Source organism: Ochotona curzoniae, unplaced genomic scaffold, assembly GCF_017591425.1.
Source record: "Ochotona curzoniae isolate NIBS_2020 unplaced genomic scaffold, NIBS_Ocur_1.0 contig_883, whole genome shotgun sequence".
Lineage (NCBI taxonomy): Eukaryota > Metazoa > Chordata > Mammalia > Lagomorpha > Ochotonidae > Ochotona > Ochotona curzoniae.
Window position 1 is genome coordinate 64,916,953 of NW_024466599.1, and position 17,732 is coordinate 64,934,684.

The 17,732-nt window shown below is 39.8% G+C and overlaps 1 protein-coding gene across 2 annotated transcripts in view; it reads right to left on the minus strand.

The window, feature by feature from the left end:
- Window positions 1-17,732, minus strand: part of FSHR (follicle stimulating hormone receptor) — a 157,316-nt gene that overhangs the window by 80,083 nt on the left and 59,501 nt on the right. For both annotated transcript variants that reach the window (XM_040994129.1, XM_040994130.1), the window contains exon 2: window positions 14,605-14,676. In XM_040994129.1, the coding sequence (XP_040850063.1) occupies window positions 14,605-14,676 (72 nt within the window). The remainder of the gene's footprint in view (window positions 1-14,604; window positions 14,677-17,732) is intronic.

Genomic DNA, 17,732 nt, shown 5'->3' on the forward strand with positions numbered 1-17,732 from the left:
TTTCTGTATTATTCATTTAGGCTCTTCTGGCATTTGCTCCTTATTCTTATACTTTCCACTGTGTTCACTAGACTTCTGGAATTGTCTAAACTATAAAAACACATTTGACCTTTTGACTTGGGTAGGCTGGCTGGTGTGGGTCTGAACCCAATAGGGTGTGTCCGTAAAGTGTAAGATCCTGGGAGTTTCTGTATGGGGTGCATGGCAGGCAAGGGTCATCTGAATCTTCTACTGTTTAAAGCATCTTATTAAGTCAAAAGCAGCCCAGATGGATATGGTTGTAATGGGCAAGGATTAAATGAGTAAATAAAAATAAATTGTTTCTGCATTGATTGGAGCTAGCCTTCAGATCACGTATTTATTTATTTAAATATTCTGTTTAGAAAAGAGCAGAGACCCAGGATATTTTAACTTGAGTATTGTTCTACTTCAATTGTGTTTTCTCCACATAGATACAAACATTGAGTTAGAAATGTTGAGATACAAATGGCAAGGACTCGTAAAAGCCAGTTCATTTTCTGGTTTATTGGTGGACACTCACAAATACAGCATGTTGAAAGGGGTCTCCTTCCACAGTCTTCCTCATCAAGAAAGGTCAGATGGTCAAGTGTGAATCTCACCCTTAGAAGATAGAGAAGATGACTTGACTATTGATTAGTAAATGGAAGGTTGTGTTTGGTGGCAAATCAGAAAAAACCCTTAGTAACCTTTGGTCATGTGGAAATCTTAGCTATTGAGTGAAAAATGCTAAACAGATGTTTCCAGGACCATGAATGCCTTTGAACATCAAGAGGTCAAAGGATGGAGGATTTTGGAGATGGAGGATGTCAATAAGGGCACATATCAAGGAGAAGGGTTTCCCCAACATTCATCTTTACTAACACTAGTAAGACATGTTTGCTAGTGCCCAGTGAGGCTCTCATCTGTATTTTCCTGTATTCTCTTTCTTGCTGTCATTTGTCCCTGTCTTACAGATAAAGTATAAGTGAAGAGCTATAGTGAGTAGACAGTTTGAAGGCATCTGTAAAATTGCAGATCTCAACAATTTTGTTTCTCTTATCAGACTCACACCCCAATGCTTAAGATGAAATCAAAAGAAAACAAAGGCAAAACAATCAGAACATTCAAGCATATACACACAAAGCTGATAAATCATCCCCTGTCTGAGCTGGGCAGCACTTAGATGTTGTCGAGTTTATTTTAAGGACTTACCTAGGAACAACTTAAAATAAGAAGACTTAATGGAAACACTAAAACCACATTAGCTCAAAAAGTGACAAGAAAAGAGCATCTTGTGTTCTTGGTTGAAGCAATAAATATACCAAAATACTTATTTTCAGAATATTTATGGTGAACAGGAAATGAGAAAGACTTTCACTTTCTAGTCACTAACTCATGTTTGACCTGGGTCAATAATGACAACTTAATTGATCCAAGTCTTAAATTTTCCAACTGCTGACTAAGTTAATTTGCAACTCAACAGGCACCACAATTTGCAAACCCTCTTGTGATAAAGCTTCTCCAAGCAAGAATTACCCAGAAATTAGTCTGTACACAGAAACATAAAAGTGAAAAGCCCTAGGTTAGCATGCTGGTGTGGTGTGCTGGTAGACTGGGCTTGGGGAACCATGAATATGCTTGGATCTTGGGTGGGCAGAGAGGCAGGGTCCCAGGCCAGCACGCATGCCAGGAGCCAAGGTCCCTAGTGGGTGGGCAGAGCTCCATGCCACTTCACCAGAAAATTAGGCTTGGGAAGACCGGGTTGGGGAACCCATGAGCTCCTGGGCACAGGGGCTGTGGATATCTCAGAGAAGGGGTTAACAAGGATGTGTAAGAGAGAGAACCATTGATGGAGTATGTGGCAGTTGACAATTGACTTCTGGGTGACTTCCATCAACAAGGCAACTGTACTTGCAAGCAAGTGAGGGGGCTGAGACTGAACAGCTTGGAGGAGGAAGCCTGGAGGACTTTTCTGGGTCAGACTAGTGCACCTGCCTATGTGGGAGACCTGAGCTGGGCTAGTTAGCAACAACCACCACAAAACACTACCCACCAGCATGCATTAATGCTAGAGTGGGGGGGGGCCTCCCTGTGATCTAGCTAGGGCTAGATTATAGTACCCTCCAGCGACTGTTGGAAAAGGGGATGGGTAATGCTAGGCTGGGCCATGACACTAAGCAGCATGCAAGGGAAACAAGTCTTGGGATAGATTCTATGGGAGTATATCTGTAGAACTGCAATATCCACTGGTTTACTCATGAGCTGGGGGTAGTGATGGGCTTAGCTAGGCATGACCATGGAACTCCCTGACACTTGTGGGTACTAGAGTTGGGAACAGATGAGGCTGCTCCAGGCTGCAGCACCCATACATGCATCCAAGAATAGGGTATTGGGCAGCTTGGGCCACAACATCCACCAGCTCACATAAAGGCTGGATAAAGGCCTAACACCAACTGGCACATGTGAGATATGAGTCTGGGAGTGGGCCTGGTAGCGGAACTTGGGAAACTGCCCACGTGAGCCTTGGCTCCCCCTGCTGGTGAGCATGTGATTCAAGCATAGGTTTTCAAAAGCCTGGCAATCCCCTATAATTCTGCATGAAAGCCAGGGATGGGGACAGACTAGGCAAGACCAGGTTGCAGCATCCACTAGCAGAAGTTGCATCTGGGGGTAGGCTGTACCAAGCCAGGCAGCAGCATCTGATTGCAAAGGCCAAGACAGGGAATGGGCTGTGTTGATCTGGGTCACAACAACCACCGGTGATCTGTGGCTGGAAACAGGCCTGACTGAGAAGCTAAGGGTGTGCCTTGGTTGGGTTATAATTCCCATTGGTGAGCGAAAAAGCTGGATTTGGGGAGGCTATCTGAGCTGGACATGATTGCATGCTACCTCGGCTTGGGTGTGGACTGGCTCTGGGGTATGCCAGACTGGGCTAGACTCCAGCATCCTTAGGTGGTTGCGAGAACAAAGGTAGGTATAGGACAGGCTAGGCTAGGTCTCAGCACCTGCTGAACCACATGATAACTGAGTTTGGGGGTGTATCAGGCATGGCTGGGCTATGGCAGCCAGCACCCTCAGTGTTGTGTGAGCCTCGCATGTACCCCAAGGCAGTGCAGGGTGTGGTCACTGTGAGTCCCAGGAATGACACAGGTAGTACCTGCCTAGGCAATGAAGTTGCTGTCTATATCACCCCTTCTACAATCTTACACAGGTAGCAGGCAACCATACGTCTGCTTTGGGACTTAGTGCCAGGCCAGTGAAACCCAACATTGAACAGATTCTAATGATCCCTCTCCCTCAGAGCATCTTGATCAGATCTATTGCCAAGTGTGGTTCTGTAGCTTCAGTTGACCAGTCGTGTCTCTAAGCTAGTATTATCAATGGCTGGTTGGAGTAGTCTTAGGCTCAGTCCTCCAGAACAGGGTAAGCATAATTCCAACATCATTGCTGCACTGGTATTGCTGGATTGTAGACTATTGAAGTGATCAAGCATCTTAATATTGGTGACCACAGGACCAAGCATCTGGCCTACCTCAGACCAAGGAAAGGGGGCAGCATTGTATAGGGACACACTATCCCTTTTTACAAACTTCCCCAATTCATTCCATATAATACATATGGACATGGGGAAAATCTGAGCTTGGGACATATTTTAGGACTGAGTTGGAAAAAGAAACCAATGAAGCACCTGCAACACAGCTGAAAGTAAGCTATAATCTAGTACTTCAATATCAGAAGTGTCCACAGACTCAGAGAAAATAAACTGCTTGGAATTTCTGTAAGCATTTCCACGAACAAGGCCATATTAACGCAATGAATCCTTCAGTGCTTAGCTAAGGCCACGTACCAAAAAGCATCAAGAACTTGCAGGCAACCATGGTCTCCCCTAGAAATCAAAATCACATGGCAGAAAACAAGAATCTAGGTGCTGAATTTTTAAATGCTCAGATGAAGGTTTCAAAACAGACGTTTTAAGGAAGTTCAGTCAACTTCAGAACAACAGAAAGAAATTATATGATGCCAAATAGAAACTTGCCAGAGAAAAATAAAACAATCTTTTAGGGGAAAAGCACACTGGGTAAAATTAAAAACCCAAGAGAGGTCATACTTCTGATCTTGTGCCAGATCAGGTTAAACAGAAACACAAACATACAAACAAGGAGTTGAAAGATAGGCTACTTGAAAATATACAATTATGGCAGAAAGGACACAATAATAAAGAGGAGTGAAGTAAGCTTATAAGAACTTAGGGGCATCACAAGTAGTGCAAGTATCTGACATTGGGATTCAGTAAACACTCGAGAATGCCAATGTGGTGTAAGTCATATTTAAAAAGATAATAATACAAAACTTCGAAAACTCAGATGTAGCTCTCAAGGTCAGGGAAGGTCACGGAATAGTTGGATTTAACTAAATCAAGTTTACCTATAATGAAAATCTCCAAGGTTAGAGATAAAGAGGTTCCTTAAAGCTGCAAGAGAAAGTTGTCTGAATTTGCCTGACTGCACTCTCTTCTCACCAGAAACCTTACTGACCAGGGGATAATGAGATTAGATGTTCACAATGCTGAGAAAGAGATAGACAAACCTGCTGACTCAGAATACTGTATGCAGGGTCAGCATTTGATGCAGTGGTTAATCCCACTTGTGATTTCAGAGTGCTTAGGCCTCAGACCTGGCCCTGCTTCTCATTCCTGCTTTCTGTTCAGCACTACCTTAGGCAGCAGGTGTAAGTACAAGTACTTGGGTTACTCCCAACCACATGGGAAAGATGGGTTTAGTTCTTAGCTCCTGGCTTCAACAGGGTCCAGACCTGGCTTTTGCAATAATTAGAATTTGACTTAGCAAATGGGAAATCTCTCTCTTTCCATTTCTCTTTTCATTCCCTCTCTCCCTCCCTCTTTTTCATGCATGCTTATCTTTATGCTTTTCAAAAAGTATAAAGTAATAAAACTTATAAAATAATATACTGACACTGACAGTAAGCAAAGCTATTCTGAATGTATCCGATAGAAATTTTTTTAAAATTCCCAAAATAAAGCTGACATCATTTGTCTTCATCAGACCTGTCTTGTAAGAACTACTAAAGGTAATTCTTTGCATTCATCTCAGGGATGTAAGGATGGTAAAATATATGGAAATTAATACAGTTGATACATAGAAGCAACAGAACAAAAGAAAAACAAACATGATCATCTTAATAGATGCAGGTAAGATACATGATAAAATTCAACACCTCGTCATGATGAAAGCTTTGAGCAAAGTAAGATTAGGCAAAACAAGCTAGAACATCAGAAGAGCCACAGGCAAGCCAACAGCTAACATCAGAAATGATGAAGTCAACGTATCAAAACTTGCAGAAGACGTAATCTTATAAATAGAAAGCTCCAAAGATTCCACCAAAAAGCTTTATAACTAATGAAAAGGTTCAGCCAAGTTTTGGGATGCAAATTTGTTACGCAAAAATCAATAATATTGTTATAGAGCAATTCTGATTCATCTGAAAATTAATCCAAGAAAGCAATACAGTTACCAGTACCTACCAAAACCACATAGGAATAAATTTAGCCAAAGAGGTAAAAGATTTCTACAGAGAAAAATATGACCTGGATGAAAATCATTGGAAAGAACAAAAAGAAATGGGGAGATGTTCCCATTTCCTAATGAATAGGTATTCTTCGTAGATAACAAGAATCAGTATCATTAAAATGTGAATACTATCCAAAGTGATTTATAAAGTCAATAAAATCAAAATTTCAATGACATTTTTCGCAAGAGTAGAGAATAAAGCACTGCTCAACTTTGTATGCAGCCATGAAAATCCTCAAATAGTCAAAGCAGTCTTGAGCAGAAAGAACAGAACAGTAAGAATTACATGTCTTTAAAGAATATTACAAAGCTACCATAATTGTAACAGCATGATATAGGCATAAAAACTAAATAAACTAATAATCATAAACTAATAATCAGAATACAGATCTTAGATGCAAACCCTACACAGTTACAGCCAACTGCTCTCTGATAAAGATACTATGAATGTGTTCTGGAAAAACGATTGTCTTTTTAGTAATTGATTTTGGAAAAAGTGGATATTTACATGTGGAAGAATGAACTCTCTCTTCTTTGTCTTCAATTCAACTCAGCATAGATCAAAGATATAGAAGTATAACCTGAATCTTTGAAATTGCTAGAAGAAAATAGTAGTAACACTTCAGGACATTGGAATGAGCAAGGATTTTCTTGGGATCAGACCGCAAAATCATAAGAAAGAAAAGAATAAATAGACCATTGAGGACTGGTAAAACTAAAGAACTACATGGGAAAGGAAACAAGCAACAAATTAAGAAACAACCCACACAAAATATTTGGAAGTTATATATCTGATAGATACTTCCCAAAGAAAATGGCTTCATGGAAGGTATGAGAAAGAAAAGTGCTGAACCGTAGTAATCATCCAGAACATGCATAACGAAATCATTATGTGATATCATCTTATTCATTAGATTGATTATTAACAAAAATATAAATAGTAACAAGAACTGATGAGAATGTGGAAAAGGGAAACCCTTTCACATCATTAGAGGGGAAGTAAAGTAGTGTAGATTTTTGTGGGAAAAAAAAAAGTATGACTCCCCAGGTGGGCCAAATTGAAGCTAAGAGCATCATCTGGTTCTCCCACATATATGGTTGGGATCCGGACACTTGGATCAACTCTCTCTTGCCTTCTCTAGGCTATTATCAGGGAGTAGGATTGAAGTTTGAGCAGCCAGATCATGAGCCATTGCTCACATGAGATGCTGGCTTTACTAGTGAGAGCTGTACTGGCTATTCCACAACACTGGCTCCAAGTTTTACATTTTGATGAAGTCCAGAGTAACATACCTGTTTACCAATGATAGTATACTGCTGGAAAAAGTTTGCCTATCCCTAGATTGTGAAAAATTTCTCCCTTGCTTTTTAGAAGTTTTATCTTTTATGCTTCTGTCTATATTTTAAAGTTAAATTTTGTATAGTACCTGAGGGGAAAGTGAAGTTTTTTTTCTCATGTGCTTATCAAGTTCATTCAGCACTATTTAGGCAAAATATACTTTCCTAATGGAATTCTGTAAAATAAACATTTCCAGGATATAGATTATGAAAGAACTTTTCACAAGTCATAATAGCAGTAGGGCAAAGCCAATTGGACTAGAAAATAAATATCCAAATTAATATCCTTACAAACGTAGAAACAAAATCTTTAAGAGAATATTAGCAAATGAAAATCTATGTGTGAGAGCAACAGTTAATAAATACAAATTGGATAATAGTGCTCAATTACTCAAAACATCCCATTTAATTCTGTGGCACTAAGTGTTACCTGAACTTGTCCCTGTGGCATAAAACATGTCCAATTGATATCCCCTTACTTCCCAGCTCACTCTTTGAGCTTGTGTCCTACCAGCTTCCTCTTTGTTTATTATGATCTGGTCACACTGCGGAGACCATGTTCGTAAATGTATGTCGATCAACTGGATTCAGGTTCAGCTATCATCTACCTTAGTGGCTTCCATTCCTAGCTGTATGTTAAAATCAACAAGGGAGCTTTACAAAATAGTTAGTGCTTGAACATACTCTGGAAAAATCAAATTTAGATAATTTCTTATCCTCAAGCCTAAGATCTGTTTTGAAAAGCACCCTGAGGTGAGGACCCACCTCTGAATTTTGCCTACATCTTGTTATGGCCTGGGACCCAAATCCACTTTTCCCATTTAGAGTTCTAACTCATCCCACATTTACTTTCCTTTTCATTCTGTTTTTTAACTGGGAGCCTGTTGAGTATCAGTGACTTCTTGTTTCAATTCGGTGAGTGGAATTCAAGGGTCCTTTGCTCATGAACTTTTAGAAACCCAGAAGGTTCATCTACAGAAGCAGTGCTCAGTGAAGCAAAGCTGATGGAACTCAAATTCACTAGCACTGTGGCAGTGATAGGTTTAGCTACCTGCTTTATTTGCTTTTCTTTTCATCTGTGGTGAGTGGACCCAAAGAATGGGAATCAAGAACAGCCTTAACTTTTCCAATGTGCTTATAACTGTTCTCATTCAATAAATCTCATTCTTTAAAAGTCCCTCTGTTAACTTTTCTTTCTCTAGTGATCCAGGAGTAGAGGCTGGAGTGTCAGACGAGTGTTCTCATTTTTATATGCAAATAAATCACTTGATTATATTTTTGTCCTTATGTTATCATGAATATTTCAAATGAATTTTATATGGTTCATATTTATGGCTTGGGAGCTATTTCACATTTTGGCTCATTGCCGCCTCATCTGCATATACCATATCTCAGCTGATGTTGATTGGTCTCATTTACATATTCATCATGCTCCTATTTTCAAAGATATTTTGTTATAAACCGACTTTTCTTCCCCTTCCAGTGTTATAATAGCACATAGATGTGTTTTTAAATTGCACTCATTTCCATACATAATTTTCCTGGTTACCATAAATCACCACATTGTCACCTACTCCCCCCACCCTATTTAGTGTAATCTTCACACTTTATACCAAGCTGACATATGGCTCCAAAGTAATTAAAGACAATGTAAACAGTTTACAGTGCACTTTACAAAGCCACTTCACATTGCAGAGAATTTCATGATTTTGTTTTCTCCGCAGCAAGTCCCAAAGCAAGAAGAACAGCAGTTTTGAGGTGGTATTGATGAATGCTAAGCTATGATCAGTGAACATTTTATTTTCTGTTTCATATGCTACCACAAAAAGAAAAAAACCACACTTTTCCTTGTTGACCTCTGAGAGAAGCAGAGAGGGCTGGAGTATGCTTAGTTAATGAATGATAAAGTATCACCTATTAGGATGGGGTGTGCATTTCCCATCATTCTAAAAGCACAAAGGAAGGAAGAGCCAAATTCATTCAATTTTCAGTTATTCCAGACATTGTGAATGGATAGTGAAGGGCCTAAACACTTATCAAATAGTTCTCATTAACATTTTTCAGATGGGAGAGATGAGGTTCAGAGAGGTGAAAACATTTGTACAATACGGAGCAAAACTAATGAAAAAAGGAAATTAAGCTATATGAATTCAGAGCCCTGAAAGTTAGCCTAATTCCATAGATATAAGAAATACTCCATTATGGATATGTATTTCTTTTTTTTTTTTAGCAACTATGCTACCTTAGAGAGGAACTTGATCTCTATAAGCCTCTTGCCTCATCTATAATATTTCACTAATGGTGGTATTTGCCTCCTATGTGATGAAGATGTGAAAGATAATAAATATGGCAAGTTTTCATTAATGTCTGGGGCACATTAAATCCTTAATAATGCTGACTACTGTGATAATAATTTTAATGAGGATCTTAATAACAGTACATCTTGTGCCCATACAAATCTCCTTATCTTTCAAATTTTTGAAACCTTCCTTAACCATCCTGGCCATAGAGATCTTTCTCTTCTAGATGACAATAGTACTGATTTTCCTTTTTAACCATTACTTATTTGCACAGCTCTCAGTATTTAGTTTCCATTTTTCCCCCCAGAAATACCTTCTGTTAGTGTTTGTTGGTGTCTCCTACCATATTCCAAGTCCCTGTGTGTGGGTTAGGTCTTCCCACTTAAAAAGACAGAGTCTGTCATGCATGCCAAAGCAAGTGGAGAGCATTCTGTTAGTCACAGTGGTTATTCCAGGAATGGTTGAAAGTCTTAAGGCCTTCGCAGGAAGAAAATATCAGCTCCTTTCCTTTTGAAGAGAACACCCCAAATATATTAACCCTAAGACGATATGCTGTGGCCATCTTATCCTCAAAGGTGAGATGAGGGCTGAAACTAACACAGTGGAAAGGAAATCTGAGAGAGGGGGGAGGCCAAAAGTAGCAAGGACTTTGGCTTGAATGGAACTGTTTCCGAAGTCATTTTCCCTCTCTGAATATCAAGTTAAATGAGCCATTAAATTTCCTTCTTTTCCTTAAGCCTGTTGGAGTTTATTTTCCTTTGCTTCTCATTGTACCAAGAATCCTAGCAAATACAATGCTCATATTCTTTATTTTGCAATACTGTTATACACATTTTTTTATCTTGGCTTATGTTTTACATTATAGCTATATAATCAAGTGTATTATAGCAGATTCTCAGTATGTGTATAACTCAATTCATACATTGTTATTATAATGCATATTATATTTTTCTTTGATACTTGGATCTCTTATCTAGTCTGCTAATTGCTTATCCATTCATTTTTATTCATGCATTTTTCAGATATTTATTGCTTTTATCTGACTCTGTGAGGCACATAGATTCTGTATTGAATAAAATAAGCATTATGGAACTAACTGTCCTATTGAGTTGTTACACATAAGATTATCTCATAAAGAAACATAAAATTTCTTTTTTATTTAAAAAATATTTTTGCTTATTTGAAAGACAGTTACAGGGACAGGAGGAGAATGAGAGCAAGAAAGAGAGGGAGCAAGAGCTCTTCTATCTGCTAGTTCATTCTTAAGATGGCTGTATCACCTTGGGGTGGGGTGGGACCCAAACCAGGAGCCAGATGCTTCACCTGGACCTCCTTTGTGGATTCAGGAACCCTAGTACTTGGGACATCTGCCGCTGCATTCCCAGGTGCATCAGCGGGGAGCTAGAGGGAAAGTGGAGCAACTGGGACACTAATCTGTACCTATAAGTGATACTGACATTGCAGGTGGAGGCTCAACATGCTACACTGGTCCCCAAAATTCCTAAAATGATAGTCACTCATGGAGACTAATGGTTGATTCATGAGTGTATAGAGTAGGAGGCTTTTCCTGAATTGAGGAAATCAGAGGGGGCTATCTTCTCTGAATAAGTGATAGTCACATGACACTGAAGGACAAAGAGGAACCAAGTAAAGGAACAGAGGGAAAGAAGATTCTAGTCAGGAGCAAGAGCATGCGCCAAGGCCCATGACTTGTTGTATATGACAGAGAGCTATTTGAGCAAAGACGAGATTGCAAGAGATCAGGCTGCTTAGAGAGGTACTCCTACTCCTGGTTGTATGAAGGAATCCACAGTGCAAAGGCAAGGAAAGTTTTTTAGTGTGCTTCTGTAGGTGTGGTTGGTGGCACAGATATGGAAGATTTCCTGATAGGAATTTAGGATAGGCCAGCCCTTGTTTCTGTGCTGAACATGGTTGGGGTTGAGGAGAGTGCATGCTAGTGGAGGAGGAAGCCCGGGGAGAAGACTGGTACAGCCACCCAGGTGGTATGAATGGTTTTGTTCCCTCCAGATGCCACGTGGAAGCTTAGTCCCCAGTGCAGCGTTGATAGAGGTATAGTCTTTGGGGAAGTGCTGAGGCCATGAGGGCTCTATACAGGGTTTCTTTAAGTTAGTTCACTTTCCTTTGCTCTTCTGCCATGTGAGCACACAACATGTATCACCATTTGCTCTTTTGTGCTGTGAAGATGCTGCCAGAAGGCCATACTGGGTTCCTGAACATTGATTGTGGGCTTCTCAGCCTCCAGAAAGAAGAGAAAGTTATGTCTGTTCTTTCTTATTAGCCAGTCTGTAGCATTTTGTGTTAGTAGCACAGATGGAATATGACAGCAGAGAGAGATTATGGTGGTTAGATAAAGAGACAAGTGAATAGGTTAGAGGTATGACAAGGATGTAAGTCTAATAGGATTCAGTGCTACTTAATTCAAACTAAGTCATACTCCAATCTTGCCTTTAATGAACAATTGTGGAATCTGGAAAAACTTATAGATTCCTTATTTAAAAATATGACCAACTTCTAAAAAGCACTTGAAGAGAGATGGATGGCAATATATGCTGTTGCACTCTGTAAATGTTCTTAATAGCTGGGCTGGCCAGACCAAAGCCATTTGCTTCTAACACAATATATGTCTCTCATATGCTTGGTAAGGGCTCCATTATTTGAGCCATCAGTTTTGCATCTGAGGTTTTGCCCCATAAGGAACCTGAAATCAGAAGCATGACTGGGACTTAAACCCAGGCATTGTGATATGCAATGTGTTTTACATGGCATCTTAACTGCTGTGGCAAACACCTGCCCCAAGCCTTAAATTCTGAGTACAACCTGATAAATGTATTGTTAATACAAAGGCAAAAGCTTAGGATTTGGAAACAGTGTACAGGTCCTAGAAAGTCTCTACAGAGGAGTAAACATTTCCTCTGACTCAAGCATAATTCTATGGAGAATTTTTAATATGGAGCATTTACATAAGAAAAGTATGAATATACATTTTGCTCATTTGTTTACTTATGCATTTATTCACCTGCAGCCATTTTTTGATTCTGCAATATGCCAGGCATTGTCCAAAGAGCCAGCTTTCACATTCTAAATAAGCAACGTGATGTCTGGTAATGACAGTGTTTGTGGAATGGAAAATTGTCTCTTCTGGTGAGACTGGGATACACAATGCATCTGGTGGGAGTTAAAGGACTTTGATTTTTGTGCCAAGGAATTCATACTAAATTTCTAGAAATGAGTGTCCTGACAGGTTTGTCTGCATGGGAGTGTGAGCAATGTGGGACTTGCAGCATAATGACGCCAAGACTAGAGCCCAGGCAGACATGGCACCCTCACACAGCATGTTATAGAAGTGCTAATGAGACCTTGGATCCCCCCAAATGAGAAGATCACCGGTTTCTAGAACATTTTTGGTGGGGAGGCAGTAGGTCTGCAAGAACAAGGAAAATTTAGGGCTTTTTTGCTTAGAAATCTGGGCAAATGCTGGAAAGTGGGTACCATGGGAATATGTAATATTAAAGGATCAAGGTAATGAAATAGTTCTGGATTGCTTAGATTTCATGTACTTGTAGTTCACTGAGGTGTGGATGTTTAGGCATCCCTGCATATCAAAATAATATCCACAGCCTCAGAAGTCAAGTGAGATTTCAGATGAAGGTTTAGGAGCCATGGTACTAAGACATTATTTGATGAGAATTGGTTTGGCTATAGGGCAGGTAGTTTCATTATTGACACATTGCTACCCTATCTACTTTGGGTTTGTTAATGAATTACTTTTTGTTTAGATCCCACCACAAAATCTTTGGCAATATCTGTATATATATAGATTATGCATAGAGATATCTATATACATATACATGTCGATATCGATATCGCCAAAGAATGGCAGAGTGCTGGGAGAAGAAAGGCGTGAGAAAGGGGAGGGAAGTGTGGGGAGAAGTACGCGCACATGCACATACACACACTCTCACACATATTCACGCGCAGAAAGACAGAGAAAACCTTTTATCTGCTAGCTCATTCTCCAAATGGTTGCAATAGCTGTGTCTGGTCCTGGCAGAAGCCAGGAGCTTAGAACTTCATCTTAGAAAAGATGAGAACAACAAGAGAAACAAGAACAGCTTCAAGAATGAGAACTGCCTGAGTTGGATGTTTTGCTTTCTTTATGCAAGAGGCCTGGGTGGTGAGTCCCAAAAGCCTCTGAAGGGAGGGCAGATTATGTTGAATGTGGGAGAATTTGCTGTAGTTTAATTTCACTATACCCCTCTTTGAGGAAATCCACTCTGGGGAGAAACTGCCAATTAAACCCATCCAAAAAGAAGAGAGCATTTGTGGTAAAAGAAGACTCTCTTCCAAGGAGTTCACTGAATTACAGCCATTCCTACCACTTAAAAACATTTATGTATATCATATACCACTTGTCTGCAGGCATGGATGTTGAATAACTCTGGAAAGCTCCTAAAATACAAATCTGAGGACCTACTGTCATTTAAAAGCTAATATGGTAGGGGGTAGGCCTGGTGGGGGTTATGGGGAGTCACCCCAACTAGGCTGCAGCTCCTACTGGTTTGCATGAGGGCTGAGTAGAAAGTGGACAGGAACGGGCTGGACTACAACACCCATTTGTTCACATGGAAGACAGGGCTGGAAACAGAACTGACCCAGCAATTGAAATGACCAGCATGTGCATAAGCTGATTGGGGTGACGGACTGTGTCAGACCCTGTACTGGCAAACACACACAAAAATCAGTTCTGGGATCACCTCAGATGAAGTTTCTTTGGCGATCCCTCCAACTGAACTGCTAATCTCAGAACCCCAACCATGAAGGGACTATGTCAGCCAGTGGATTCTGAATAGATTTCATTGTGATTGGAATGGCGAGACTTGCAGCAATTCAGAACTGTTGAACTATCAAAACTGCATGAGCAGGACCCTTGGAGCATGCCCCACGTTGGGGACCTAGGATGGGTGGGAGACTGGGTGGGGCTTTTCCCTTTATTTCTTGCCTGACCCCAAATACAGGGGAAAAAAATATTAGTGTGAGAACAAACAAAAAATGCTAATCAGATATCAGAGAAATTATCTTTGAATGAGAACAGGTATCAGTAGAAAAGAAAATACACTTTGGTTGATGAAAACTCCATTCACTGGGACTTTGGGAGCAACAAGTCACACACAGCTAGAGCTGGGATTTACTTGGATTGCCTTTGCTCATTTCAACAGGCCTGATCTGACAGAGGCCACAGTATTGTTTAAGAAGCATGGCTTGCTTGGTGTATTAGTTTGGCTTCTGGTCCTGGGCCATTGCCATGGAGACAGTCTTAGTTATTTGAGGACATTCAACCCAGCAGTGTTGGTACATACATTTTCTCCAGGTCCCCAAATCCTGAAAATGCTCCTTTTGGGATGACTCGAAGCCTGGTGAGTACAAACCTCCTGAAAAGACAGTGGATATAAAATATCACAAGCTGCCCAATAATAAGTAATTGAGTACCTAAGGCACATTTTTCAATGAAGAGCTGATATAATACTAAGTGCTTTCCATATTAATAATGGCTGAACTTGCTTTCGCTTTCTCTTCATCTTCACCACGTGACAGTACATCAACACTATTGCTTTCCCTTTACCTATGAGGATATTGGAGCTTAAAGAGGATGAGAGGCTTATCCAGGCTCCTGTGGCTGAAATATGGTAGAGCTGGGTAGGAAATGTGCCTGTGTCCACTCTGCATTGCTTCCTCTAGTGCAGGAATCTCTTTTTCTTACTCCAATCCCATTAAATCTCTTCCTTGATTGCCATGCTCAGCGTACTGTGCCTCCTGTTCCAAAGGGAGAGTGAAAACCACAGCAGAAAACTCCCTCCTGCTACCGCATGGCTCATAGCTCTGCATCACCTGTACCATGGCTTAAGCGACACTGCCTTGCTGCCTGCTCCTCAGGTTCCTCTCTGAGTACAACCCTGCCTTGTTCACACTAAATCTCTTCCCCTCATGTCTAGTCTCCAGAGTGACCACAATGATCTCCCCTTTTACTTTGATGCATTTTATTCACTCATGTTCCCTCCTTTACTGGATTTGGCTCATCAGCATAAAAAATATGCCATAAATTGTCCCATTTCCTACACTTTCTCTTAACCCTGGCTGCTTCCCACTTTTCCCATTTCCTTCTATGTGACGTATGTGTCTCACACCTGCCTCGACATCTCTGACCTTGACTCACACCTCAGTCAAAGGAACATCAAAGGTATTTATCAAGGCCATGTGCCCGGGGGTTTCCTCCCCTCCACTCTCATCTTCACCTTTGGTCTGACAATAACCTCTTGATAGTCCTTGCACATGCCCAGTTCCTTCGTGTCTCAAATTTCTGTATCATCAGTTATCTCTTTCTGGAACTTTCCTCTCCTTGGTATCCTCCTAGATCTCTGCCTCAGCTTCATTTGCCCAAATGTCACCTTCTCTGTGAGGTTTTTCATAACTACACTATTGACAATGACCATCTCCCTAACTTGATTCCTGGCCTATTTTCTTGCTTAAAGCATTTATCATAGCATGTCTGACTACATTCTGTTTATTTATTTAGCTGTGGATTCATACATTTGCTTGTGTTTCCCCCTTTAATAAAGCACATTCCACCATATAGGAATTTTTGCTTGACTTGTTGCTGCTATATACCAAATACCCAGAATAGCATCTGGTACATGACAGGTAGGCAATAAAACATTTGTTATCACAAAGTCTGAAATACCTAGACTTGAGGGTAAAACCCTGAGGGACCCTTTAGGATTCTTGACAATAATAATATTCTTTCTCCTGGCATTTTCTTGTACTGTAATTGGTTATATTGTTATTTTAATCACGTTAGGCCCTCCTTTCACAAGGAAGTCTTATAATTAAACAGGAATTATCCTGTGGACTTGGATAGTTGTAAAAACACTTCACTTCTTTAGTCTCTTAATGCTTTCTAGCTAGGTGAAATTCTTGTTTCAGATGTTAGCTGTTCCGCAGGAACATACATCTTTTACATTGCATCTAGCTCCCTTCTGTTGGAGAATTATGGTAGAGGGTCTTGTATGCCATCTGGCTCCTGAGGACTTTATATGCTTGTTGAGAAAGCAAAACCAGAAACTTTGAGGCTGCCAGAAAGTAATTGTGTGGTAAAGTTAATCTAGTAAGTATACCTGTACAAAGATTAACAGAAAAAATTCCCAAGTATGCAAATTTACAAAAGAGATGTTCTGAGCATGGGTGAATTTTGAACTTACAATATAGTTATGCAAAGTGTTTGTGTCTATAAAACCATTTAAATAAGTGATGGCATAATTAAAGCTTGAATGTATCAGATTTAGCAGAGAATCTACCACTGGAATGCCCACCTAATAACCTGGGTTAGTTTACACTCCATTAACTGTACTCACTTAACCTTAGTTAACATATGTAAGTTCCTTTTGTTCCTATTAATTACAAGACCCAAGGTTAGAAATAAACCAGTAAAAGAAGTAATGTGGTTTGAGCTATTGAAGCAGCTTAAAAGTTTTAAGGGCACTGAAATATTGAAGTAAGATGTTCATTAATTAAATGACCAGAGAATGATGTTTTAAACAATTTCAAGAACAACTTGTATTAAGTGATTCAAATTTAGTAATGTAACTAGTCTTTCTTGAAGAAATTTCCTGAAACATTATAAGCAAGATAATCTGAAGATACTTCCACTAAAGCTTTCAAAGATGGATGAGGAATTCCCCTGGACTCAAAGCAAAGTGACTGAATGGAAGAGGTTACCCTAGCAGTGGCAAATGGAATCCAATGAGGGTAAACTGGGGTCAAGGTGCCTGGGTGGAGTTTCTGGTGTGATTAGCTCAGAAATTTGTATTTTGATGCCAAACAGGCACAGGAGAGAAGACGCAGAGAATGGCATGCACAGGTGCTTCTGGCTGCCTTCCTCCTTCCCTTTCTTTCTACCTCCGTCCTTCCTTCCCCCACTGTACATGCATTCATTCCTCCTTTCTTTCCTTCCTGTCTTCTTCTTTCCTCTCTCCTTTCTTTCTTCCCTTTGTTTCTGTCATCTCTTATGTATTCTAGGGGAAAAGGGTATGAGAAATGAATGGTAGTCAATTATTTTAGTGATATCTTATATAGAACATAAGATACAGAAACTTTCATGAGACAGTGAAAAAAAAATAAAAATAAATCCCTTCCAGATACTTATGATTTAACACTGCAGACCCAAAGAAGAAAATATATTAGATATGCACAGCGAGAAAAACATTTTCATAGGAAAATTAGAAGAATTAAAAATATGTTTTAATATTATTAGAGCAAATAATTGCTGGTTTAGTTATGTATTTAGAGAATATGTGAGGTAAAAATAAAAACACTTTTGGACAAGGTTGACTATTACTAAATTTTAGCAAAATAATTTCATTAGGGAAAACTTATATCCAGTAGGAAGATACTGAAAAACTTGAAGGAATAGTGAAAAGAGAAATTAGTATTC